We start from the raw sequence: 26,841 nt of genomic DNA, 5'->3' as shown, positions 1-26,841 counted from the left end.
GCATTTCCGTGACACTCCCTCTGGTCCAGGGAGACAGGCACCATCTGTGTGCTGATGGTGACATCTGACCAAAGATGTAAGAAAGGCCAACTGTACGAAGCACCTGGGTGGCTCAGTCAGTTAAGCGTCCGCCTTCAGCTCAGGTCATGATCTCACAGTTCGTGGGTTCGAGCCCCACATTGGGCTCTGTGCTGACAGCTCAGAGCCTGGAGCCTGCTTCCGATTCTGTGTCTCCCTCTCTCTTCCCCTCCCCTGCTCACGCTGTCTCCCCCCGCCAAAAATAAACATTAAAATTTTTATATAAAAAAGGCAAACTCTATGTAACTGGGGCCTATTTCAACCATCCTAGATTTGTACTGCGTAAGCTAAATGGACTCTGTTAAAAATAAATACTGAGAGGCACCTGAGTTGATCTCAGTCAGTTAAGCATCCTAATTGGGCTCAGGTCATGATCTCAGTTTGTAGGTTCAAGCCCTGTGTCGGGCTCTGCACTGACAGCATGGAGCCTACTTGGGATTCTCTCCCTCCCCCTTCTCTCTGCCCCTTCCTCACTTGCACTCTCTCTCTCTCAAAATAAATAAACTGTAAAAAAAAAACAAAACCTTTTTTAAAATAAATCCTGAGAAAGTAAATCCCAAAAGTTCTTATCACAAGGGGAAAAAAATGTTTTCTAGGAACTATAGGAGGTGATGGGTGTCAAGTTCCTGGGGTAACCACTTCACAAGTAGGTCAGGTCATTGTACTGTGCGCCTCAAACTTACATGGTCAATTGTATCTCAGTAAAAACTGAAAATGAAATAAAGGAAGAATACATCTAATCCCAAACCAAAGTCACATGACACAGGTGAGACTGGGCTGCGTGACTACAGAAACAGGACAGAAGAAGGAGCATGAGGGACAACACCCATCAGGTGTGCTGTTGAGGGCGGGCTGCCCACCTCACATCCCGCTGCCCCCAGCCCTTCCCGTAAGGCAGGCACTCAAAGAATGCTCGCTAAGTTAACAGGTGAGGCTACAAGGTCAAAATCAAAGCCAAGAAAAAGCTAACCAGGCTAATTTAAAATTTAAATTTTCATTTATTTTCCTAAGACCAACAAACTTGTTGCTAGGGTTAAAAATACCGCCCCCCCCCCCCCGACCTCCCAACAGAACTTTATCTTCTCAACTGCCTTCTACGAGGGGAGACATCTGGCTCAGGGGGCTGCAGGCTGAACCTGTGAAGGTTGCGGGGAATCCTGCTGGCACCTAGTGGGAGCAGCCAGAGATGCTGTCCCACCTCCTGCAGAGGAAGGCCTCCCACCTGAGATGTGGGGCCCAAATGTCAACAGTGCCGACGGCGAGAAACGCTGGTGTGGAAAATCTGTAGCTTAAGCCCAAGCCCTTCAGATACAGACAGCAAGTGTGCTGAATACCTGGTAATAAATGTCATATTTCAGTGTGCATGCCTGGGACTTCAGTGTGCATGCCTGGGAAACACATACCCCAGCCCTACACACAGTGACCATGACGGCATGACCACATTAGAGGGGGTTAAGGGGCGCTGGAGATGATGGCTTCCCTGTTGAACATGAGGACGGGCCCCACTGAAAGTCATGATCTTAGCCTCTGACTTCAGGAGTTAATACAATAATTGTTTTCAGCCTGACATAAGACTGTAGGTGGGAGGGAGCCTGGGGATGAACACCCTTGAAAAAAAATTTTTTTTTAAGTTTATTTTAGAGAGACAGACAGACACGAGCAGGGAAATGGCAGAGAGAGAGGGAGACACAGAATCCGAAGCAGGCTCCGGGCTCCGAGCTGGCAGCACAGAGCCTGACGCGGGGCTCGAATTCAAGAACCGTGAGATCATGACCTGAGCCGAAGTGGGATGTTTAACGGACTGAGCCACCCAGGTGCCCCGGGAACTCCCTTTTTACACTCATGTGAAATTCTTCCAGGAAAACTGAGGAAGAGGATATACAGTGACTGTGTGCACTGGTCTCTTGTCTCCTTAATAAGTGACACGAAAGTATCCAATGGTAATGACGAAGCAGGCACCCCTGCCATAGAGCTGGGAGCAACACCCCAAAATGAACCTGCACGTTAAACCTGGGCGGCCACAGACAAAGGATTGCTCTGCCCAACAGTGACTGTGCAAAATGAAGGTGGGAAATGAGAAGGTTGTTTAGGTCTATAAGATAAGGCTTTTCACCAGAAAACACAAGTGGCCCGTCCCGTCCAATGGGCTTCAATTAAAGGAAAAGATAAATAAAAAGAGGTTTGCCCTAAGATGCTTGATAAATTGGACAACAGCACAGAAAGGAAGCTCTGGGAAAGAAACACATCTGGCGAGCCTCACGCCGCTGTAAAAGCTGCTGGTGCTTTCCAAACTCTCAAAGCTCCAAGAATACTCTGCTGCCCAGCTTTGCAAAGAGCAGGCTGCAACTCTATATGCAGCTATCGTCCGGACACATCCTCCATATACCGACTTTATCAGCTGGGATGTACGCGCAGGGCGGGGATGTTAGACACAGGAGCTGCACGTACCTGGTACTCAGGAATGGACCTTACCGCCTCCACAACGGCCAGGGACATCAGATGCTGGACAAATGGGATCCTCTGTCCCAGCTGGGACCTCAGCGGGATGGAGACGAGCAGGGTGGACAAGGCGCATCCCATGGGGCTCAGCCAAGCATTCGATCCCCGCCCTGGAACACAGGCCCCATCAGGAAAGTGGCCACGTCGCCATGCAAACAGAGTCAGATGCACACAGAGCCAGAAAATGGGCCGAGCAGCCACGTGTGCAATCAACCCAGACTGATTACGATGCTTGGAGATTCTAGGGTTAACTCAAGAACAGAGAAGCTTTTTAAAATCTGATGCTGTGTTGCTGAACAAGTTTCTGATAAGTAGCAGAATGTTCAGCCTCAGTGAGCATATCATTTAGGCTTCGATGATTCAAAGTCTTACAGGGTCTGAACATGACTGTCAGCTTAATTTTCTCCATACGGTCATGCAGGCAAAAACAGAAACAGTGGGGAAAATGAGCCAGGTCTGTCCTGTCCAGGAGAAGTCCTGGGAGCCACATTTTAGAAGTGACCTATATTGTGGTGATAGTCTCACAACCTGTGAACATATTTAAAAAAACCCAAAATTGTACACTTTAAATGAGGGAACTGTATGGGATGTGAATTATATCTCACTGTTATAAGGGGGGGAAAAGGAAGTTGAATTTAAAAAGTAAGCCCTAGCATTAACTCTCTGAACTATTTTTTCCTAAAACAGAAGCCAAGAAAATAAACTGATCAAAATGAGAGGTATAATCAAAGTCCTTCTATGTCCTTTATTTAAACCACCATATTGAGCCCCCCGGCTTTGGATAAAATGAATTTTCTCTTTGAGTTATGTTCAAAAGACATATTCAAAGGAAAGAAGTGGGAAACAGTGGATTTCTTATTTCATTGCTCGTTCTGAGAAAGGCGTAAGGAGCCTCTCTTGAGAGTTACAAGCACGTTTGGGTTGGCCTGGTGCTGTCTGGAGCAGGGGCGAGGGCCAAGTGCCTCCTGCATGACCACCAAGCATGGAATCTGCTTGCGGTTGGACCCCAAGTGGATTCTGGGAGGATGCGGGCTCTGGTTTCCGAGGGTCAGCAGGTGGCGGAAGCTCTGAGCAGCCCTTGGCTTCTCTGTGATCACTCTGTGAACGGGCACTGACCACTGATCAAGCGCCCGCTGCATGGAATTTCCAGGGCAGCGGGGTGGGGGCTGGCAGACGGAAGGCCTCCTCTGTGTGACGCTCAATAGGGACACAGAAGGCACCTCCCAGAGAACCTTCAGGCAAGTAAATGTCTCTATAACACAGTCATGATTCACACACTGCAATGCCTAGAATGTGTCAGAAAGAGGAATTTACAAGATGTAGATGACTGAATGTTAAAACCATCCCCAGGGGCGCCTGGGTGGCTCAGTCGGTCAAGCGTCTGACTTCGGCTCAGGTCATGATCTGGCAGTCTGTGAGTTTGAGCCCTGCATCGGGCTCTGTGCTGACAGCTCAGAGCCTGGAGCCTGCTTGGGAGTCTGTGTCTCCTTCTCTCTCTGCCCCACCCCTGCTCACACTCTCTCAAAAATAAACAAACAAACAAAAAATTCCCAGTAGAACATCCAGTGATTAATAACCATCTCAGTTTGAGAGAATGCTTTTAATTGTACTAAAAGGCTCAGTCTTCTGATCAATTTCCCGCCCTCTTCCTCCATGTTAGGGGGTGTGAACACAAGCACTTGTAATGTGCGTCTCCTCTGCGATCAGGACACATGATCCATTGGCAATCTGGACACAGGAGTCACAGATTTTAGAAAACAAAACAGCAGAAACGATAACAAAAGATGACTGACCTTTGCCCTGTGTTTGGCGGACTGCGATGGCTATTAACCCCATTTCCTGCGGGATCTCAAACATCAACCTGCAAACGGTGGGAAAGACTGGTCAGCCAGAACGGGGACATGATAGGGCAGCCCACAGCTCACACACGAGAAGGGACCCTGTTTGCACTCATTTGCGAGCATGTGGGGGAAAGAAAGGGCCATTTTCCAGGTTTCGAGGGATAATGACCCCCTTCCCAGCCTCTGCAGTGGGAACAAGGAAGAAGAGCCCAAGAAAACACCATTTAATCAAACAAGATTGGGGTGGGGAAAGGCTGTGTACCTGCCTGAGCTCTTAGTTTATTTAAGACGTTGCTCGATTCTATTTCTTCGGAATATCCTACCAAGTTCTTTCTTCCCCACTCTGATGTGGTGTCCCTTCTTTGGGTGACAACTAGCAGTTCCTGACATTTGTTTCTACTTACGGTGCGTTTCTGTCCGAACACTAGAACATAATCATAACAGAAGTTTCTGATTATTCAGAAAACCAATATGGTGGCAATAAAGCCGTTTAAAAGATACACTATCCCCTGAGAACTAATTATGTTTTAACTATAGTAAATAAATCTACACCTTCTGAGAACTCCGGAGAACCTTGGATCATTTTAGGCTTGAGTTCTGCTTTTAAAATGGTTTCATTTAAAAGAATACAAACTTCCCTTTGGGGATAGGTAGAAAAGTGCCTTATATCTCCACCAAATGAGTCAGTATTAACCTTTTTTTTCCCCCAGAAAAGGAAAGGAGGGAAAAAAAAAAAATCCCTCACACTGAGAATTTTCTCCCAGCCACTTTCTACATATTTTAACTCTGCGTGAGGAAGACTTTCCTCTGCGTTCCCAGGAGTTGCTGACCAGGTACCGAGTGGGCAAGGCTCATGGTCGAATGTACTAAACCAAGCAAAAATCAGGTTTGCCCACTGCGGGTGCAGCTGCTGGCTCTGTGAAGTACTTTCGGGAGAGGGAAGAGGTGAGAGGAGGGATGATGGAGAGACGGTATTTGTATGAAGTTTCCAATAACAGTTTCCAAGGTTCCATAGCACCCTGCTCCCCAGGTGCTGAGGAGAAAGGGCCCTGAAGAAAGACCACGATCGGGGCTCAGGGAAGGGGGTGGGCCTCCACAGATGGTAAGAGAAGAAACACACTTAAAAGTGTAGAGAAACGGCACAGTGTCTCTCTGTGCACCATGGCCGGCAGACTTTGGCATTGATGTGCGCGGACCCCAGTAGCAAGGGGCCCGGAAAACCCCTTTTCCTTGCTAAGAAGAGCCTGGCCACACCGGGTGGGGGCCGGCTGGTCTGACAGGCACAGGGCACTCCCAGAGAGCAGGCCGCCTGCGTCGACGTGCCAAGCCCACCTTCCATCTTACATGAAACACAGCTCCAGAAGTATTTCTCTTGGACACCATGAATAACCCATTGAGACCAACTGTTCCTATGCAATGTTGGGCTCCAAGAATAAAGCGTCCTTTTCTTGGGTCGGACCAGCGGAAAACAGAGAAGGGATCTCTGTCCATGCAGGGAGGTAACACTGTCTTCTCAGGACTTCACGCTTTCCAGAAAGTTCCGGCAACCCCTCACCTGGGCTCCAAAGGCCACGGGTTCTGGTGGCGGTGGGGGGCAGCTAACAACCTTTTCTAGGGGAGTAGGCGGGGGGGGGGGGGATGATTTAGCACATTGTGAGCAGACTGCAAAAGCTCTCTCAATGGCAGGCAATCTAGGATGTTCTTTAAATAAACACATAGACAGAACACGGTCCTGTCGATAGCCAGTGCTGGTGATGGTGGAATTAGGCGAGGGGATGGGGGAGGTTTAGAAACCAAACACAGACTTCTAGAACAAAGAGAAATGATTAAGGGAACATATGCACTCAACTGCTGGAGGTTTGGCAGCAGTTAACAGGGCATATTGATGAGAAGACGGAGTTTGTGCAGCTGAAGGCCAGGAGGAAATTCTGCAAGAGGGAGACAACGAGGGAAGGAGGTAATACGCGGTCTGAGACAACCAGGGGCCGCCAGATTTATTTGTGCTATCTGAGATAACTCTGGGGGCCAAACCACACGGCTTACGGTCAACAAAGAAGCATTTATGAACTTCGCGAATTTTGCATTTCAGAAAATGAAGCCGCTAGAGTTTGCTTTAGCAGAAAGGAGGTACCATAAATGCATTTCCATCCTGAGTTGATGATGTTCTCACAAAAGGAAACAGAAAAAGAAAGAAAGAAAGAAAAAAAAAAGGATGAGGTTACATAATGATTATGCCCCTGCTGCTGTATATTTTCTGTCCTTGTTTGCGAAGGCTGTGGAATAAAAGGTTTCTGTGAGTGGTAGCTGAAGGCACTCACTTGGGTACTGGCGGGGCATGCCGGAAAAGCGCTCTGTTTTTCTACTCTTCTCTGGAGTCTCCAACATCCAGACCTCAAAAGGTCACTTTGCAAATGTGACCACTTCGGTTCCTAAGGACATCACAGCACCTCGTGGGTGCTCGGCCAACGGGAACGTCCCGAATTTCACCGTTGGAATAAAGCCTCAATAATTAAGACTGATCTAGAGGACAGGCCGGTATGAACCTGTGTGAAAATCTTTAAGGAATAAAAATTAAATTAAATTCAGACCCATTCAATCCATTTTGGGGATTCAGACCTAAGGAAACAGTCAGTCCACATTTACCAAGAGCTATACAACTGTGGGAATAGCCCATGTGTTCAATAGGGAAATGAGGACACTGTGGTACATGAAGTCAATGGAATAACTCCCATTAAATAGGGTGGTTATGAAGAGTATGTGGTAACACGAAAGAAATGCTTGCAACACGCTGCTAAATAAAAAAGCAGTATACAGGGGCGCCTGGGTGGCTCAGTCAGTTAAGCCTCTGACTCTTGATTTCGGCTCAGGTCATGATCCCATGGTTTGTGAGGCTGAGCCCCATGTCGGACTTTGTGCTCACAACACAGAGCTTTCTTGTGATTCTCTTCTCCCTCTCTCTCTGCCGCTCCCCAGCTTGAGCACACGCTTACACACTTGCTCTCTCTCTCTCTCAAGATAAATAAAAACATTAAAAAGCAGTATACAAAAACCTACATATACTTTTATTCCAACTATGTAAAATTCACAGAAAACGGAGTGAGATTTATTCAGGCTTTATTACTTATTAGGTGTTATAGGATGATTTTTTATTTTAAAACTTTCCTTTAAGATGACTGGTCACCTTTAAAAATTATGCTGAAATTTGGCGCACTTGGGTGGCTCAATTGGTTAAGCATCTGACTTAGACTCAGGTCATGATCTCACTGCTTGTGGGTTCGAGCCCCACGTCAGGCTCTGCGCTGACAGCTCAGAGCCTGGAGCCTGCTTTGGATTCTGTGTTTCCCTCTCTCTCTGCCCCTCCCCCGCTCATGCTCTGTCTCTCTCTCTCTCAAGAATAAATAAACATTAAAAAAATTATGCTGAAAAATTCTGGCAAAAAAACCATGGCTTTTATGTTTAGATATAATATTTGTAATTAATTCTTCATCAATATTTCCAAGAAAAGAACTAAAAGATCTGCTTTAAAATTAAATAAGACAGAGTTATCAACAGCACCCGTTTTATTATGAGCAAAAGCTTATTTGATAGTATTAAGAAGTAGAAATTCGTGAAACCAGTCTGTTCATAAGCAATCAGCCTTAAAAACTTTATGCTTTCTGACCTGGTGACTGTCCTTCTAGGTATAAATCCTAAGGCGTATTCAGACAGAGAAACAAAATAATTCAGGGCACAACTATTCATCACAGCTTTACGTGAAAATCAGAAACAATATGAACGGTCTATCAATAAAGGAATGAAAAAAATCATAGCATCCTCACATGAAAACCTATCATGTAGCCATCTGTGATACACGCAAATGTCCACTGGACTCCTTCAGCTGATTAAATTATGACGCAAAACCCTATATACAGCATTATTCTAAAAGATGTTTTAAAATACCCTTTTTAAAACTGTTAAGAAATATACCACAATATTAGCTCTGGTTATTTTGAGGAGTGTATTCATTTAAAAAAAAAAAATACAGAAAAGTGCAGAGCAGAAAATAAGTCCCTCTTCTCATTAAAAGTGCATATTCTCCTAGACCTTCCCCCCCTTTTAAACAAATACACATAGATATATTTTACAAAATAGGTTTCCTGATGATTGGAGAAATTCCTGACTGTGGAACTATTAAAAGGACGTTGCGGATGTATAGTTATGGACATCTTATTGATACCTTATTTGATTGATATCTTACTGATATTTTAATCTTACAGACAATAAAAAGGGAATGCGTGAAAACAGCACGTGCGATCCCCTTTTATGTAAGCTGTCCATTCCTGTGTGCATTTAGAGAAAAACACAGGACACACATCAACAGGGGTTGTTACCTCCAGAAGGTGGAGGTGGAACCAATACGTGGTGATGTTGACTCCTCCATGCTGTCTCATGCGGTCTCTGGGTGGTAAGATTTCACGTGGTTTTGAATTCCTTCTTTATACTTCTCTGAATTTTCCAGTGTTTCTGCACTGGGAGTGCACTCATTGTACAATCAGGAAAAAATGCTATTTAAAAGAAGATTTATTGAAACTCAACTTTGCTTCCTTAGGTGAAGCATGCGTCCGCCAGCTCACTAGCTGGGGAGCACTCTCTTCCTTTCCAGAGACGGCAGACTGCCAGCCGACTGAGCGGTAGCAGGCTCCCTGTAAGGATCCCCCATAACTCGAACGCTGCACGTATGGCTGTGCCGGTCCCTTGCCGTCCTTCCCTGGGGAGCGTGTGCCCTGTGCAACGGGCAGGCTGAGTCTGCCTCCTGTCCCTGCACAGATTGCCGCTGGGCTCGGGGGGTGGCATGCGTGTGGCCACCGGCATCTTCGGAGCGTGGGGGGCCTTCACCCACTCTTGCTCCTGGTGCACACGCTGTGTCTTTTCTTTGACGTCTTCCCCCTGGTATTCTCAGTTCTGACCCCTCCCTTTACTTGCCTTTCGGAAACACGCATTCTCAGATAGTCCCCCTCCCGTTTTCTATACGTAAAAAATAACCCAATTAAGGGGGGGTAGGGATGAGGCAGGGGGAGGAGGACCCAGGAAGCCAGACATTCATTCAGTCACCGTTTCTGACTTTTAAAAGCTTTACTGGAAGAGGTGCTCCCACTACGCACAACCCTGCGGACGTCTGCATAGTTCAAAGGAAACGGCGCTAAACTTCACTTCGGAAACTTAAAAAAAAATTTTTTTTTAATATATTACATTGCAAACACCAACCATTAGTTCAGGAAGACTTTTTTTTAAGTTAAAAAGCTAAAATATCAAGATATTTTCATTTTGAAAAAGTCTGACTCTAGGAGTCAATTTTCTTAATTTTTTTTAAAGTTGTCTTCAATGTAAGAACACGCATTTTTAAAAAAATTTTTAAATGTTTTTATTTATTTTTGAGAGAGAGGGACAGACAGAGCACGAGCTGGGGAGGGGCAGAGAGAGAGAGGGAGACACAGAATCTGAAGCAGGCTCCAGGCTCTGAGCTGTCAGCACGGAGCCCGACACAGGGCTCAAATTCACAAACTGCAAGATCATGACCTGAGCTGAAGTCAGACGCTTAACCTACTAAGCCACCCAGGTGCCCGTTTTTTTTTTTTTTTTTTTTTAAGAAAAACTGCTTAACTATTTTTTTTTAACTACAACACATGGAGTAAGGGGTCGGTCCAGAGGGCTCTGTGATGCCTGGAGACACACTGGTGACTTCTGAACAAGTGGCTAGGCATGTGGGTGCAAAGCTGAGATTGACAGTCCCAAAGATGCACAGTGCCATCCAGGAACTGGGGCATGGGGTGGCTACTGCTCCTGGCAGGACAGGAAAGGAAAGGTTCCTGAGGAACTCTGAAAACACCACAGTGCAGCAGAGTCAGACCAAGGGAATCAGATCAAGATTCAAATTCAAATCCCAGTGTTGACAGAACTAACCATCAAGTAAGGGGCTTCGTCTCTCTGAATCTCTCCAGTCACCTAGGAAATCTGGTTCCGGTAGGAAGAAGACAGAACACATGTGGTGGTTTGACACTGGGTGGGTATTTAAATAGAGCACTTCCTCTTTGTTGCATGGATCCTACAGCTTCCTACTGTCCTATGACCCCCTCTTGGGGATAAAGAGGGTGGTCAGGGAGAGGGAGGACCAGTGGAGTGAGTGTGTGTGTGTGTGTGTGTGTGTGTGTGTGTGTGTGTGTGTGTGCGTGCGCGCGCGTGTGTTTAAAGTTTATTTATTTTGACAGAGAGAGGAAGGGGCGGGGGCGAGGGGAGAGAATCCCAAGCAGATTCTCAGTGCACAACCGACTGAGCCACCCAGACTCCCCAAATGTGTGTGTGTTTTAGCACTCCTCAAAAATTCTAGATAATGCCTCTCCTCTGTACCTCTCACCCCCTCTCCCGCTTCTATCTACAAAGCACTAACATCTAAACATAGGGCTACAAAGCATTTAGATTAACACCAGTAACTGGGGTTGCAAAATATTCCCTTTTAGATCTTGGGTCTCTGAACCCACTTAGCAAAGCTATAAACAGTTGGGTGAGCTAACAATTTGGTTGACTTTTTAAAGGCAGCACTTTCTTCAGGTTATTATTACTCGTGAATAATTTCAGCCACTCATGCACACAGGCACACAACAGTTTTATTAACATATTTTCATTACCTTCTGGCTTTGACATTTAACGCTATAACAACCTGTTCTCAGTCAACCCCTAGAATAAGTAAATGTAAAGTTTACTTATATTATATACCCTTTTCTCTCTTTCAGTGTATAACTGGATGAGTATTTCAATTATAGGTGAAATGGGAATTTGGACTGTTCAAGAACACCACATCGCAACCCCCCTCCAGCGCTCCCCAGAAGCAGAAGCCCCACCTGTACCTCTGTTGAAGGATGCTGTGGGTCAGACCCTCTCCTGGAAATGCTGTTTAATTTCTGTATCTCCTAACATAACCACCACTCATAGGTTTCCGGCTAATCTTCCCCATCTCCAACATCATAATAGCATCTACGCTACTGCTAAATCACTTCATTGTTCACAGGGAAGGGGTCCTGTGGATTCAGCTTTCATAACGAGGCACCTGTCTAGTTAGACCAAGATTTATTGCTGTTGGCCCGTATTATTCAATCAAGATGAACACAAACCACGGTTTCTCACCCGTGACACTGTAACATAAATAATGGATGTCTGGGCATCACCTCCTTCCACTTTAGACCAGTGCAGTTACAGAATTTGCAGATGGACAACCAGGCTTGTGTAGATGGAGATCGTCATGGCACCCACTGCGACCTCTATGACCATGCCTCAACGGTGGTCCTGATCCTAGCTCCTCACCTTCTGGACGTGAGCCTTTGCTGTACAACCACACACGGGCACTCAGACCACGTGCTAAGCCCCTCCGCTACAGGTCACCAGATTATAGGATCTCAACCCATGGCTCAAGCCAATCAGAGTCCATCATCTGTGGCTGAAGGTGGGGGGCTCCTCAGGGAGCGTGTCCACGGCCATTACCATGAGTCATCTACCCCAACAGAGGCCTTCTGCTGTGAGACGTGGCTGCTGTTTCAGAAGACAGGCGCTGACGCATCTTGACCACATGGTGAGCAGACATCTGGGAACCGTTTCCCTGCAGGCACTGGGTAGACTTTCAACTTGTCCACAACTGATGCCGAATTTTTATGCTATGAGTGGCACTTCACACGCAGTATCTCATCTAAGCTTCACAAGTCAGACAAAGATACGGTGTTGGAAAAGTGAAACCATTTCTGTAGGGCCACAGAGCCAGCAGGTCAGGAACTCAAATCAAGTTCTGGCTGGTTCTAAGGCTCATGCTATTTTGCTTTTGTTTTGAACCTTTCTCTTTGAAATAGTATCAGACTAGCAGAAAAGCTGCAGGACAGTAGGAGGAACTCCTACATGACTTTCACCCAGCACCCAGATTTCCTAAATGTTAGCTTTTTAAGCACAGAGCCTGTTCCATCTGTCTTTCCATCCATAATTCTTTCCCTGAATTACATGCAAGTTGCAGTCATAACATCTCTTTATTTCTCTATATGTCAGTGTATCTTTCCTAAATATCAAGGATTTTATGTAATCAGAATACAATGATCAAACTTGGGAATTTAATATTCTGATACAATACTATTATCTAATCTGGGGGTCAGCAAACTCCTTCTGTGAAAAGCCAGATAGTAAATATTTTAGTCTTTGGGAGCCACTGGGTTTCTGTTGCAACTGTTCAACTCTGCTATCCAGGCACAAAAAGCAGGTGTAGACAACCTGTAAATAAGTTAAGTGTGGCTTACTTATTTCAACACAACTTTATAGACACAGAAATTTAACTTTCATATACAGCTCATGCATCACAATATAGTATTTAAAAAAAAATCGTAGACTTTATTTTTTGAGCAGCTGTGGGTTTACAGAAAACTAAGCAGAATGTACAGAATTCCCTTAGGCACCTTCACTCCCTGCACTTGCTTCCTTATTACTACCACCTTGTCTTAGTGTAGTATGGTCGTTAAAACAGATGAACCAACACTGATACATTATTATTAACTAAAGGCCACAGTTTTAAATATTTTTTGAGAGAGACAGAGAAAGAGAGTGAGAGAGCACATGCATGAGCAGGGCATGGGGGAGAGAGAGAGAGAGAGAGAGAGAGAGAGAGAGAGAGAGAGAGAGAATCTTAAGCAGGCTCCACACTCAGTGGAGATCATGACCTGAGCCAAAATCAAGAGTCAAACGCTGACTGCCTGAGCCACCTAGGTGTCCCTAAAGGCCACAGTTTAATATTAAGTTCAGTCTCTGTACTGCACAGTTTTATAGGTTTGGACAAATGTATAATGCCCTCTATCCACCATTACAGTACCATATAGAATAGTTTCACTGCCCTGAGAATCCTTTGCACCCCACCTATTCATCCCTCCTTTCCTCCTCCCAACCCTGGCAATCACTGATCTTTTTATTACCTCTACCATTTTGCCTTTTCCAGAATGTCATATAGATTTTATTCATTTTTTTTTTCCCAATCATTTAAAACTGTGAAAAACCATTCTGAGCTCTCAAGTGGTACAAAAACTGGCAGCAAGCCAGATTTGGCCTGAAGACCGTAGTCTGCCAACTCCTGATCTCATCTACAGAATTTATTCAAATTTTACCCACTGTGCTAACAATGACCTTGGCAGTAAAGCATGGTCTTCTTGCTGGTTTAGGGTACATCCAGATCATTTGTTGCATTTCGTTACCATGTCTCCTTGGCTACCTTCAACTGGGTTCAGTTCTTTGGTCTCACTTTGTCTTTCACGATCTAGACGTTTTTGAAGAGTGGAAGAAAGACATTACAGTTATTTTGTAAAATGTCTCTTGATTCAGATGATCTGAAATCTCACAATGAGATTCAGGCCAGCACTTGGGGGCAGGAACAGAGTTCTTAGTGAGGCTGTGTCCTTCTTGGTGCACCACATCAGGAGGCACATGGAGTCGCCTTGTCCCAGTGTTGGTGAGTTAACTCCGATCCACTTGGTTAAGCGGTGTGTGCCAGGTTTTCCATGTAAAGTTACTGTTTTTCCACTGTTAGCTAATAAGTACTTGTGGGGAGATAAATATCATGTTTCTTATCAGATTTAACCTACTGGTTTCAGCATCTGTGGATGAATCTTGCTTGAATAGATTATTTATTTGATGGTTGCCAAATAATGATTTTCTGATTCCATATGTACTTGATGGGATGCTATTATAAGGAAGAGGTTTTTTTTTTTTTTTTTGTCTCCCCACTTATTTATTTATATCAGAATGGATTTGTAGATTCATATTTTATTTAACAGACTAAATATTTTCCTATCACTATTTACTTTGATGCTCAAATTACCCCAGATTTGGCAAGTGGCAGCTCCTTCAGGCTGGCTCCTGTGTCCTACTGACACGTCTCTGTCATCTTTCAGCATTTCCTTACTTTCTGGCATAAGATGAGGTTCCAGGCTCACTTTCTCAGTCTTAGCCCTGGAATCAGCCTTTTCTCCATGGAGCTCTGGTTCCTTTTAGCAAAAAATGACATTTATAAAACAGATCTGGGTATGAGGAAATAGCTAGAAAGTGTGTTTCCTTCCTTCCTTTCTCCCCTCCTCCCATCTCATCCATCCATCCATCTATCCGACCATCCACCAAGCCATCCACCCATCCATCCGTTCAAACATCCATCCATCCATCCATCCATCCATCCATCCATCCATCCATCCATCCATCTTAAAAACCATTGAAGTCCACTGAAAACTCGAATTCCAATTCAACACCACAAGGTCCATTCTGTTTTCCCCCTTTCTATATTTGTAACTTCCATCTCCAATAAGGAGAAATCTGGCTCCCATTATCTCAAATACATTTACTTATTTGCTCAGTACTGTAACACACAGAAAGTGGTTTCAGAATTGCTGACCCATGCTACTGTGAAAAACAAACTTACTAACTAGCCTTCACTATTTATCTATAGTTCTTTTTTGTCTTTAGCCTGAGGGTATATAGTCAAATATTGTGTTTAAACATTCCCTGGGCTTGTTCTTTGTTGCTTTCACTATAGTGTGGTTGTTATTCATCTGAAATGAGGTTAGGTTTAATTGTACTTATGTATCCTATTATGGGCCCCCTCCTCCAATCTTTGTTTCTTTCTTATTTTTTTAACTCGGTTCCAAGAATCAGAATTATATAGAGACGTATACTGAGAAGTGTCCCACTCCCCAACTCACCTCATCTACCTGGATCTCTCCTAACTCCTTTCTGTAAATAACAATTCAACTAACGTCACTAGTTTCTGGTTTATTCTTCCCATGTTTCCTTCTGCACAAATAAACTGATGCATGCATATTTTCTGCCCCCCCCCCTTTATTCCCTTTTAGAAAGTTACCATTTTGTACATACTTCTTTGCCCTTTTTTTTCTTCCACTTACTATAACCAGGAAATACGCTTTCTAAGTTCACTGAGCTTTTCTTCATTCTTTTCTAAACTGAGGGGTACACCACTGTGTGGATGTAGCATCGCTTATTCAACCACTCTCTTACAAACAGGCATTTAGGTTGTCTCCAAAAGACAGTATAACGAATACCCTTGTTCTCACGTATTTTTGTGTTGTTTAAGTGTATCTTCACGATAAGTTCCTAGGAGTGGGATGCTAGATCATAAGGAAAATGCACATGTAGCTTTGTTAGATGCTGCCAGACTCCCTTGCATTACTAATGAACCAGCCACAGATTGCATACCTGTTCCCACACAGCCTCACCAGTATAGTATGATGTCCCATGCTTTCATTTTTGCCAGGTGAGATGGCTTTCAGTGTAGTTGTAATTTGCATGTCTCTTACACGTGAGGTTTCCATATGTTTAAGAGCCATATATATATAGTGTATGTGAACTACCTGTTCATATCTTTCACCTATTTTTTTAAAGTTTTATTTATTTTTGAGGGCGGGGAGAGAGAGAGAGAGAGAGAGAGAGAGAGAGAGAGACTGACTATCCCAAGTAGTCTCTGTGCTGACAGCGGGGCTCGACATGGGGCTCCATCCCAGGAACCTTGATATCGTGACCTGAGCCAAAATCAAGAGTTGGATGCTTAACCAACTGAACCACCCAGGCGCCCTGTCTTTTGCCTATTTTTAAGAGTTCATTATATATCAGGGAATAATAGTGCTTTATCTGTGGCATCTTACCAATATTCTTTACCACTTTATCTTTTAATTTTGTTTATGGTGTTTTTTTTACCATGGAAAACTGTTTGATTTTTTATATCTATGTAGTAGTCAGCTATATCAACCTTTTACTGCCTCTTGCTTTTGTGTCTTCTGAGCCTTTCCCTACACCCAAATTCTATAGGAACTCATCCACTCGTGTCTGATATTTGTAAGATTTCACTTTAAGTTGAGATCCCTGATCCATTTGGAGTTTATTTTTATGTATGGTGACAGGGATGGGTCTGATTTTATCTTTTTCCCCAAATATCTATCAAATTGTCTCAGGATCATTTGTTAAAAAAAAAAATCTATCTTTGGGGGCACCTAGGTGGCTCAGTTAGTTAAGCATTCAACTCTTGATTTTGGTTCAGGTCGTGATCTCACACTTCATGAGATCAAGCCCCATGCTGGGTTCTACACTGACAACATGGAGCCTGCTTGGGATTCTCTCTCTCTCTCTCTCTCTCTCTCTCTCTCTCAAAAAAAAAAAAAAAAAAAAAGTCCTTCTTGGGGCGCCTGGGTGGCTCAGTCGGTTGAGCATCCGACTTCAGCTCAGGTCACAGTCTTGCGGTTTGTGGGTTCCAGCCCTGCATGGGGCTCTGTGCTGACAGCTCAGAGCCTGGAGCCTGCTCTGGATTCTGTCTCTCTCTCTCTCTGCCCCTCCTCTGCTCATGCTCTGTCTCTCTCTCAAAAATAAATAAACACTTAAAAAAAGTCTTTCTTTGGCCTAGGAATTTGAGAGGTCACCTTTATCATAGACCATTTTTCTATACCTAGTTGGGTCTATTTCTGGACTTCCTATTCCATTCTGCTGGTCTCTCCATTTATTCATGTGCCAGCATCACACTGTTTTAATCACAGAGGCTTTATACCACGTTTTAAAATCTAGCAAGGCTAGTAGCACTTTATGGTTTTTCTTTATCATTGTTTTCCTATTACTGCATACATTTCTAAATGAACGTTAGCATCTACTTGTCTAGCTTAATGGGTAAAAACATGGTATTTTTAGTACAAGTGCATTAAATTTATAAATTAACTTGGGGAGAACTGATACTTCACGATGTCAAATTGTCCTATCAATAGGCAATGTCTTACATTTTTTCCAGGTTACTTTTGTGTATTTCAGGCATGTTTTAAAGTTATCTCATGTAAATTTTACACATTTTTAAGCTCACTAATTATTTTATCTTGTTTGTTGCTATTGTAATGGCATACCTATCCTTTGCCAATTATTGTTTGCATATACAAAGACTAGCGATTTCCGCATGCTAATTTTATATCTTGTTCTGTCATTGAAATCTTTTATTGTGGGAGTTAAAGAATTATTGATTCTCTAAGCCTTCCCAGGCATACTATAATGACATCTGCAAACAGACATAGCTTTTCTTTCTTTTCAATTATGCCTCTAATTGGCATCTGTTGTCTACTTGGATTGGCTAATACCTTTAGTACTACGTTAAGTACAAGTAGCGATAGTATTCTTGCCTTGTTTCTGTCCTTAGTGGAACCCTCAGTTTTTACGGTTCCCCCACTAAAGAAGACACAATCTTTAGTACTCAAACACACACACAATCATATTAAGAAAATACCCATTAATTCCCATTTGGGAATGTATTTATCAAGACAGGATGCTGAGTTTTATGAAACGCTTATTCAGCATCTATGGAGATAACAATATGCTTTTTCTCCTTCACTCTACTGACACACTAATGAACAAATATATCTATAAATGTATCAATTTATTTTTTTTCCAGTATTGAACCAACCTTGCATTCCTGGAAAAGATACTTAATCATGGGGCATTACTTTCTTAACGTAGTGTTGGATTCTGTCTTGTTAATATTTATTATGTCTGTATCGATGCTCAGAAGTGATACTGGTCTGTAATTTTTTGTGTTGTCTTTAACAGATTTAAGTAGCAACATTTACTCCATTAAAGAGATTCTGAATTTTTTTTTTTAATTTCTCTACTGGAGTCCTGCCTATCAACAAGACTAAATAGTTTTGGCTAATGATCCTATAGAACAATTCCTAGGGAAGCCTTTTCTATTTGTTCTCGAAATGGCTTTAGTACTCCTAGTCTGCATCAAATCTCTTTGCACCTGTAGCTCTATGTGGGTCATTTGCAACACGTGGGGATCAAGGCAATGAGTCCCATTAACATGGGCTAGGTTAAGGAATTTAAGCCTACAAACCTTGAACGGAGGCTTTCACCTCACCCTGGTCAGGCTAGACAGACACTGGACTTTCTCAGGAAGTTATGGACCAGGTCTGGTAGCGATCAGCCAGAATGACCAAGTCCCCTGACATTCCACAGAGCATTCCTCATGTGTAACAAGCCAGAGGTCAAAAAGGAAACCATTTTCAGACTGTCAATCATCTCCATTAGAAACTTTAGAAAAAACTGAGATCCTATTTAGATGTTTTGTGCTATACTTTTCACTCAATTTTAACAGATGACTCCGTCTTTGCTAGAAACCACCAAGCTCAACAAATGTGGGATCTGCCCAGGGGCGCCTGGGTGGCTTGGTCGGTTAGGCGTCCGACTTCGGCTCAGGTCACGATCTCACGGTCCGTGAGTTCGAGCCCCGCGTCGGGCTCTGTGCTGACAGCTCGGAGCCTGGGGCCTGTTTCGGATTCTGTGTCTCCCTCTCTCTCTGCCCCTCCCCTGTTCATGCTCTGTCTCTCTCTGTCTCAAAAATAAATAAATGTTAAAAAAAAAAAAAATTAAAAAAAAAAAAAAAATGTGGGATCTGCCCAGACAATCAAGGTCATAGAATCAAAGTCGCCTCTACAGCTCGGTCTTCTAACAAAGTTGCACATGGAACCACCTGCAGAGTTAAAACAAAACAAAACAAAACAAAACAAATAGATGCTAAGGCTTCATCTTAGATGCATCAAATCCCAATCTCCAGGGCCAAAGCTTGGGTATGCTCTAGGTAATTAGGATGCAGCTGGTCCAAAGCCTGGTGTCCTGAAACCAGTGCACCAAAAGGTATTTCTCAATGACTTTAAAAAACAAAAAACAAAAACAAAAACCCAACTGTGTTTCTTGAAAAATCCCCAGAGCTACAACATAAAGGACTCCCCTCTCTCCTCTGGCCATCACAACTAGTGAAATAGAGGATTGCATTCTTTTTCTACCCTCTGAGATAACACAGGAACATGCCCACAAATGAAGAGGTTTTATCTTCTAGAGCTAAGGTGGTGATTCACAGTTGAGGACAAGGGGCCAGGGTAAAGGCATAAGGGATTGGCAGTCAGACAGAAAGTGTGCGCCAGAGAGCGCCACCGTATACAAGGCTGTGAACTGGAAATGTCTGAGTTCCTTGTTAGTGTTCTGTTCCCCTAGACTGGCATCACTCACGGTCACCAGATGTCAGGCCTGACTAGTTTTCAGCTCCACCAAGCATGTTAAGGGCTCGGTCGGTCAGTCTCTCTCTCTCCCTCCCTCACTCCCCCTCTCTCTCTCACCCATGCACTCTAGAGCCTACCTCATTCTGACAGTAAGTACACCAGCCAACACAGTACCATCTTCCCACTGACCTCAAGAATTTCTCCAAGGCCTCGTAAGCAAATTGATTAACAAGTCACATATCTTCAACCACAGGTAAAGAATGGCATCTGCAGGTCCTCAGAAAGTACAACAAGATTACCGCATTATCCAATGGTCCCACTTCCCGAGCACCCAACCGTGCTCTTGGGCCCTTAGTATGGGCGATTTTTCTCACTTAAACACTCCCGTGACGGTCATCACCATGTGGTCTCCTTTCACTCACGAGGAAGTGGAGGCTGCCCAGGTTAATGGCCTGGTGAGGTCCCAGAACAGTTAACCAGGTTTGCTTGGCTCAGAGGCCCACTCCCTGAGTCACTACCAAAAAATCTCTTCTATCAAAACAAAATCTGAAGGCGGAAATGCCACCGGTCTCTTAACACGTGCTTTCTAGTTGTATAACTTTGATGGCCCTGGGGGCTGTAAGTTTTTCTGGCAAGTTATGAAAATGTACATCCAGAGTGTAGTATCAGAATGGGGGTTCTTGGCATTGTTAAGAACTGAAACAGCTACCACGCTTGTGCCACAGGTCATTAGCTCGGCCTTGCCTGTCTGAGTAGGTGTTTTCCCTACTCTGTATGCATTCTTGTTTCAAAAATGCCAGTCTCTCTTCACCAATTTACATAAAAACTCAAACAGTTTCTCCACCTACAGAGCCAAGGGGCTGTTGAAACAGCTGGGCAGACAAAGCAACATGAAGGTAATGAATTTCTTCCTCTAGAAAGTGAGGCTTCACCCTGCCACTCAGGCCCTCGCCGGGCCCCTTTTTCCACCCCAGTACCATCGCTGCTTCAAGGATAATTATGAGCAAGAATTTCCTGCCCCTGCCAGCTGGCCTCAAAAACATTGCTTCTGTCACCACCTTGCTGCCCTGAGTATCACCCTTCCTCTTTCCCTCTGGAGGCTCAGGCCTCTCTCCAGAGCCCTCCTTGCTCCCCACCCTGCCAGAGATCAAGCAACATGCCCCAGCTCGTTCCACGAGGAAGCTTAGCACCAGCTTAACTCTTCATTCACTGGGACAAGGGGCCTCTTTCTTTAATGCACGGCTTTGCTCCATGATATGCTGGGTTTACGGCCCCCATGAACTAAACCTGGTTCACAATTCAATTCTAGAACAGATTTTTGTTCAAATGGTTATTTTCCAACCACCCCCTCTCCCCAATTCCATTTTCTACCCAACTCTGTTGGCCCCTTGAGGCCGGCTTCTGGTGAGGCTCCGTGCTGGCAGGCCATGTAATATCCTGTTCTCTTGCTGAATTCCTTTATTGTTGCAGCGAATTTTACCGTCGATTCTCTAAGATTTCCCAGGCATGCTATCGCATCGGCTGCAAACAGAGACAGCTTCACTTCCTTTTCAATTTGTACACCTCTATTTGACTTCACTTGTCTACCCAAAGTGGCTAATAAATCCCTAGGATGATGTTAAGTAGAAGTGGAGACAGTGGGCTTCCTGGTCTTCATGGAAATACTCTTCAGGTGTCCTCACGAAATGGGACGTCGGCTTTAGGATTCAGAGGGTCTCACTCACTTTCTCCCAACACCGGGCCTCGGCCTCTCCTCTCACAGATCTTCCCACGGGCTCTGGAAAATACCGTTTCAGGCCCCGAGTGGCACGGGATTCCCTGTGTGGCTGGTCTCTGGAGACACCCTCAACCCGGGGAGGGTCCTGTCCCCTTGTCCTCCCCTCTGTCAGTCTCCCCACATCTCAGCTGGGTAACATCTGTCTCCCTGATGACTACAGGTAGCGACCATGTGCCCAGCACAGCAGGAGGTACAGTCTCCTTGACCTTATTTCAATAAGACACTCGTGCATGGAGAGGAGAATGAACAGAAAGGAAAAGTCAGCTTTTCCTGGGGTTTCCTGGAAATCTTCTCTCCGGATAACTACCTCATCCTGCCTTCAACTGCCCCTTTAAAAAGAAAGTGCTTCCCGTTTGTTAATTTTAGAGAGTTTTTAACCACCCTTTTATTTTGCTTGACATTTTATAATCAATCTTCTGTATATGTTTATATATGCTTTCCTATTTAAACTTTTTTTTTTTTTTAAATCTAAAAAACATAGTGCCATACCGCCAAAGGTGTCAGGAAACATGCTCAAAATAAGGACGGGCTCCAAAGACCGCCCTGCCAACAAAATGCCAGTAAAATCTGAAACCCGGGTTCAGACACACTGGGAATGTTCCAAAATTTAAAACTTAAAGAACTTCTTTATTCCAGTAAATCAGCTTCCCTGTGAATACCATCAAAATCCTATGCTTTAATGAGTGAGGGATATCAGAGGAAGGGGTGGAGAAGGAAAGGATTTGGACAAGTACGAAATTTAATTTAAAAACTATTATGAGAAGTTTAATTTCCCCCTCCCCCAACCAAATACATAAATCTTTTCCATGCATTTTGTTTCATTTTTCTTAAACAACAACAACTTTAAAGGCATCCTGAACCATCAGAAACAATGACAGGGTAAGTCAACGGAGTGGAGTTTTTAATAACAAATATTTATTTACTGGGTTCCTAATACTTAAAATGCCACTTTAGATATATGGAGGAATGCAAAAGAATCTTAAGTGAAGTTGCATTTCTCGCTGAATGTATAATCAAACTGGGGAGAAAAGACTTCACGGGAAGGATAATCAGTGACATGAGGCGATGTGGACCACCTACGAGGGAAGGACAACACGAGGGGCCAGAGTTCAAGGGGAGACGGCTGGCTTCGTGGTGGGGGCAGGTCAAAGCGCGGCAAACCCAGATTGCACTTAAAGATGTGAACACGTGTAGGAAATAAGCTCGCCTTTGTAGGTAATAATTTCATATGCACAGCTCTGGCTTCGGCCATGGCCCAAAGCTGGAACTTATCAAGGCCACGGAGTACTGAACAAATTGCAAGAATATAGACTTAGATTTTTCAGCTGGCTGTGTGTGTATATGTATGTGTGTGTGTGTGTGTGTGTGTGTGTGTGTGTGTGTGTGTGTGTTTGCGCGCGTGTGTGTGTGTGTACATGCTGGTTTGCCTAGGACACTGTCACCTCCACTCCAAGTCCTGGTATAACTCAGTCTGGGATGCTCTTCCAAAAGTGCCCCCTGGGGAGCGGTGGGATAAGGCGCCACTTTAATCTTACGCAGAAACTGGCAATTAAGCGCCAGTCTCTTGGGGAGTTCTGGGCGGTTGGGACTCCAGCCACCACCGAACAGCACTTGGTCTGTCCCCGTCGAGGGGCAGCTGGTGCAGGATCCTCTGTCACACCCAGCATCACAGCAAACCTGGTGCAGGTCCTTTGCTGGGGGCACTCATGGGGGTCACCTGTCTATGCTGAGCCCCAGGCTCCTCACAGATAAGCCCAGACCCTTCCCTATAACCCTCTGATAATAAATGTGTCACACTGCACAGGTACCCTGAGCAGACCCCGGGCACACTGTGGGCATTCAGCTAACGTCGGATCCCTCCCGCTGTCAAGCTGACATGATGGAAGGGAGAGAAGGCTCCTTGGCAGCATCTCTTCTAGGAGAAGGGGCAGCTCCTATGTTCTGGGCCATTTTACAATAGGCCACATGTCACCCTTGTCTGAGGTGCTCAGGATATTCTGGAGAAAGAGGAATCATCTTGTCTTCCCTCAGTTAGATTAAAAGAAAAGGCCCCATGACAGGGCATCTGGGTGGCTCAGTTGGTTGAGCACCAGACTTCGACTCAGGTCATGATCTCACAGTTTGTGGGTTCGAGCCCCCATCGGGCTCTGTGCTGACAGCTTGGAGCCTGGTGCCTGTTTCAGATTCTGTGTCTCCCTCTCTGTCCCTCCCCTGCTCACGCTCTGTCTGTCTCTCTCTCTCTCAAAAATAAAAACATTAAAAATTTTTAAAAAGAAATAAAGGAAAGGCCTGTAAAAACACCTGATGAAGCTGTCTGCCAGGTGGTAAACACACAGTTCACCTGTGCTGGTGAGCAAGCCGGGCGCTGCCCTTGGTCTCTGTCCTTGGCCCATCCACGGTTCGGGGGTTTGGGGGGTGGGGGGCCGACAGGACTCCTTGGGCAAATGCCACTGCCTTGTGCTTCTTTTTTGCTTTCATCCCTTGCTTGGCTCAGTTCTGATCACAGGAAGATTCTGTTTTTATTTTGCTAGATTCACCCAATTCCCTCAAGCCCCCAGTAAACTCCTGGGTGACCACTCCCCAGAAAAGTCAAAACTGTGGCACTTCCTGGAGACCGTGATACTTTGTCTTCCTGCCGCTGTACCGTGCACACCCGTCTGCACCCACGCTCAAGGCTTCGAGAAGCATCCAGCAGCACATCCCCCAAGGAACACGCAGAAGGGGTAGAACTGAGGGCATGTTGAGCTCACGATGCGTTGGGCCCGCCTGTCACGCACTCGACACAGCACAGCCCCCCTGTGTCCACAGAGGGGGCCGAGTGACTTCTCCTGCAGAACCCAAGGACGGACACACCTCTAGACCTACTGCTAAACCGGGTCCCAGCAAATGACCCTCATAAAGCCAAGAACAGTAAACGGAGCTTAACGTTCTAATGAAATCGACATTGCTGGGTGTGCTTTCACAAAATGAAACTGCCTGGAACTTCTCATAACGCTTTTTACGATAAGCATTAAAATGCAAAGGGGAAAGATGGGAGTTCCTGCTACAGACTCTGGTCTGTAATGGGGGCGGGGGCGGAGGCCTGAGGGGCGGGGTCTGGAAGAGAGGTGTGTGCACTGCATTACAGTGGGAGATTATTATATAAAATGAGTGTGTTATTAAAAGGATCCTGAAGTTATAAAAAGTCAAAGGAATTTTTAGCGAGGATGAATAACTTCTTTGGTCAAAATGAATAACCTGTATTATAATGCTCTGCTGCACAGGGGAGTCCCGAAAGCAGTCACCCCATTTCCTATAGACGGGGGTGCAGCCCTGTGACAGAGATCTTCAATCGCCAGTAGTTGGATTTCGTTGTTTCTGTACAGCACTTTAATTCTGGAAAGATCAGGAACAAAATCTTTAAGAAAGTTGGTCTGAGAGAACCCTACCAGTTAGCAAATGAGTACCTCGGTTATCCTGTTAGGAAAAGTCAACAAAAAGACCCATCCCCACAGCCACGCAAGCCACCTGACAACATTTGTTCTTACTTCTCAAACACTATGCACCACCTCATCCATTTAATACCACAGACAGAATGAAATCACTGGGTCAGATAGATGACTGTAGTCTGATACGGTGAAGGAAAAAAAAATGTTTTTCATGCAGTTCTACTTCTTTCAAATGCATTCAATTAATTAAAAATATGCTGCAGTATGACTTTGGGCTTGAACTCCTCAAGTAGTTTAAACAATTTCCCTACAGTTTTGTCTGTGCCCATAAACCAAGGAAATTCCAATTTAATCTCCGACCGGATAATCATAAATTCTAAATTAGTGGAGGCTCAATAACATTTTCCTTTACCGTGGTCAGGAGGATGTAGGATATTTAATTTATGAAAGTAATCATGCCACAGATAGTTTGGAAAACAGAAATAAAAGATACAATCATCCAAACACAACATAACCACTTCTCCACATTTCCTGGTCCTTTTTCAGATGTCTGTTTTAAGATTTTAATCTAACAACTTATTTTAACCTACTTTTTAATTGATCTGAGCATTGCTCTATATTGTTAGTCTTTCTGTTGATGGGTAATATCCCATCGAGTGACTATATACAACGTGTTTCATAAGTACGAGTTTCCCGAAGGATATTCCCATATATTTTCCCATGTATTTCTTGTGTAGATTATGACAAAGCAGGGTTACTGGATCAAAGAGTAGGAACTTCTCATGATCCCTAATGCCCACTACCAAAATGCTTTTCAAAAGATTGTTCCCATTTACACTCCCATCAAGGTTTAAACTTGGTTTAAGAGTACCTATTTCGTTATATCCTTGCCTATCTTGGACAGTATCACTAAAAAAAAATCCATGTTTTTGTTCGTTTGTTTTTTGGCTAATTTAGTGGGTGACAAGCATGTTCAGTGAATTATGAAGGGTTGTGAAGTAGGGTTCCATGATGTTATTTCAGCTCCTATATTCCAGAGTAAAGGCATAAAAATAATCACAAAGACATATTCTGTATTTGGCTCCCATTCTAAAAGTCTTATGTTTCTGCTCATCTGCAGAGAAGGGTCCAGAAGGCAGCAGGAATGCTCCAATCTGGTCTGTCAAGACTCAGACAGCAAGGGGGGCTGTCTGCACTGGAAGGCAGGCTGTGCTATGCTAGATTACTGTTCTGGCAGGGCATCGTTTCATTCAGCCTGCAGAGCACTTTAGTTTCCGGAAGCAGGAGATGGCAGAATTCTGGTGTTCTCTCCATTTAGAAAAACTATGAAGTCGGCAGAATTTTCTTCTGTTGTTTTGTTCACACCATCATTGCCTGCCTGTGCTGATTTGGTACTGATGTGGCTTCTAGTGCTTTATTTATTTATTTATTTATTTATTTATTTATTTATTTATTTAAAAAAAATTTTTAAGCTTTATTTATTTTTTTTTAATGTTTATTTTTGAGACAGAGAGAGACAGAGCATGAATGGGGGAGGGGCAGAGAGAGAGGGAGACACAGAATCGGAAGCAGGCTCCAGGCTCTGAGCCATCAGCCCAGAGCCTGACGCGGGGCTCGAACTCACGAACTGTGAGATCGTGACCTGAGCCGAAGTCGGACGCTCAACCGACTGAGCCACCCAGGCGCCCCTAAGCTTTATTTATTTTTGAAAGATTGAGAGAGAGAGACAGAGCGTGAGCAGGGGAGGGGCGGGGTGTGGAGAGACACAGAATCCGAAGCAGATTCCAGGCTCCAAGCTGTCAGCACAGAGCCTGACTCGGGGCTTGAACTCACGAACCACAAGATGGTGACCTGAGCCAAAGTCGCACGCTCAACCGACTGAGCCACCTAGGCGTCTCACTTCTGATGCTTTTTAAAGCAAAGATTTCAGGTGCTGGACAATGTGCTTTGTAAACAGAATAAAATGAAACAACTAAGGTGTGCCTTTGTTTTGAGGTTTGAGCTTGCTTATACTTACAGTGGGTTATTAAATATGCCTTATCAAAGATCTTCTGGAATATAAATCGTAATAGAAAAGATTCTGCACAGGGGGAAAAAACAGCAGTGCGTGTATCTAAAACAAAACGGACACACATCTTGCT

The 26,841-nt window shown here is 44.4% G+C and overlaps 1 protein-coding gene across 7 annotated transcripts in view; it reads right to left on the bottom strand.

Annotated features, from left to right (window-relative positions):
- HLCS (holocarboxylase synthetase) overlaps window positions 1-26,841 on the bottom strand; it is a 238,033-nt gene that overhangs the window by 9,530 nt on the left and 201,662 nt on the right. For all 7 annotated transcript variants that reach the window (XM_042954462.1, XM_042954460.1, XM_042954459.1 and 4 more), the window contains 2 exons: window positions 4,371-4,438; window positions 2,527-2,687 (listed from right to left, as the gene is read on the bottom strand). In XM_042954462.1, the coding sequence (XP_042810396.1) occupies window positions 2,527-2,687; window positions 4,371-4,438 (229 nt within the window). The remainder of the gene's footprint in view (window positions 1-2,526; window positions 2,688-4,370; window positions 4,439-26,841) is intronic.

The sequence above is a fragment of the Panthera leo genome, chromosome C2 (genome assembly GCF_018350215.1).
Source record: "Panthera leo isolate Ple1 chromosome C2, P.leo_Ple1_pat1.1, whole genome shotgun sequence".
In the NCBI taxonomy this organism is placed as follows: Eukaryota; Metazoa; Chordata; class Mammalia; order Carnivora; family Felidae; genus Panthera; species Panthera leo.
Note: the sequence above shows the minus strand (reverse complement) of the source record. Positions and strands in the feature narration are given on the sequence as shown.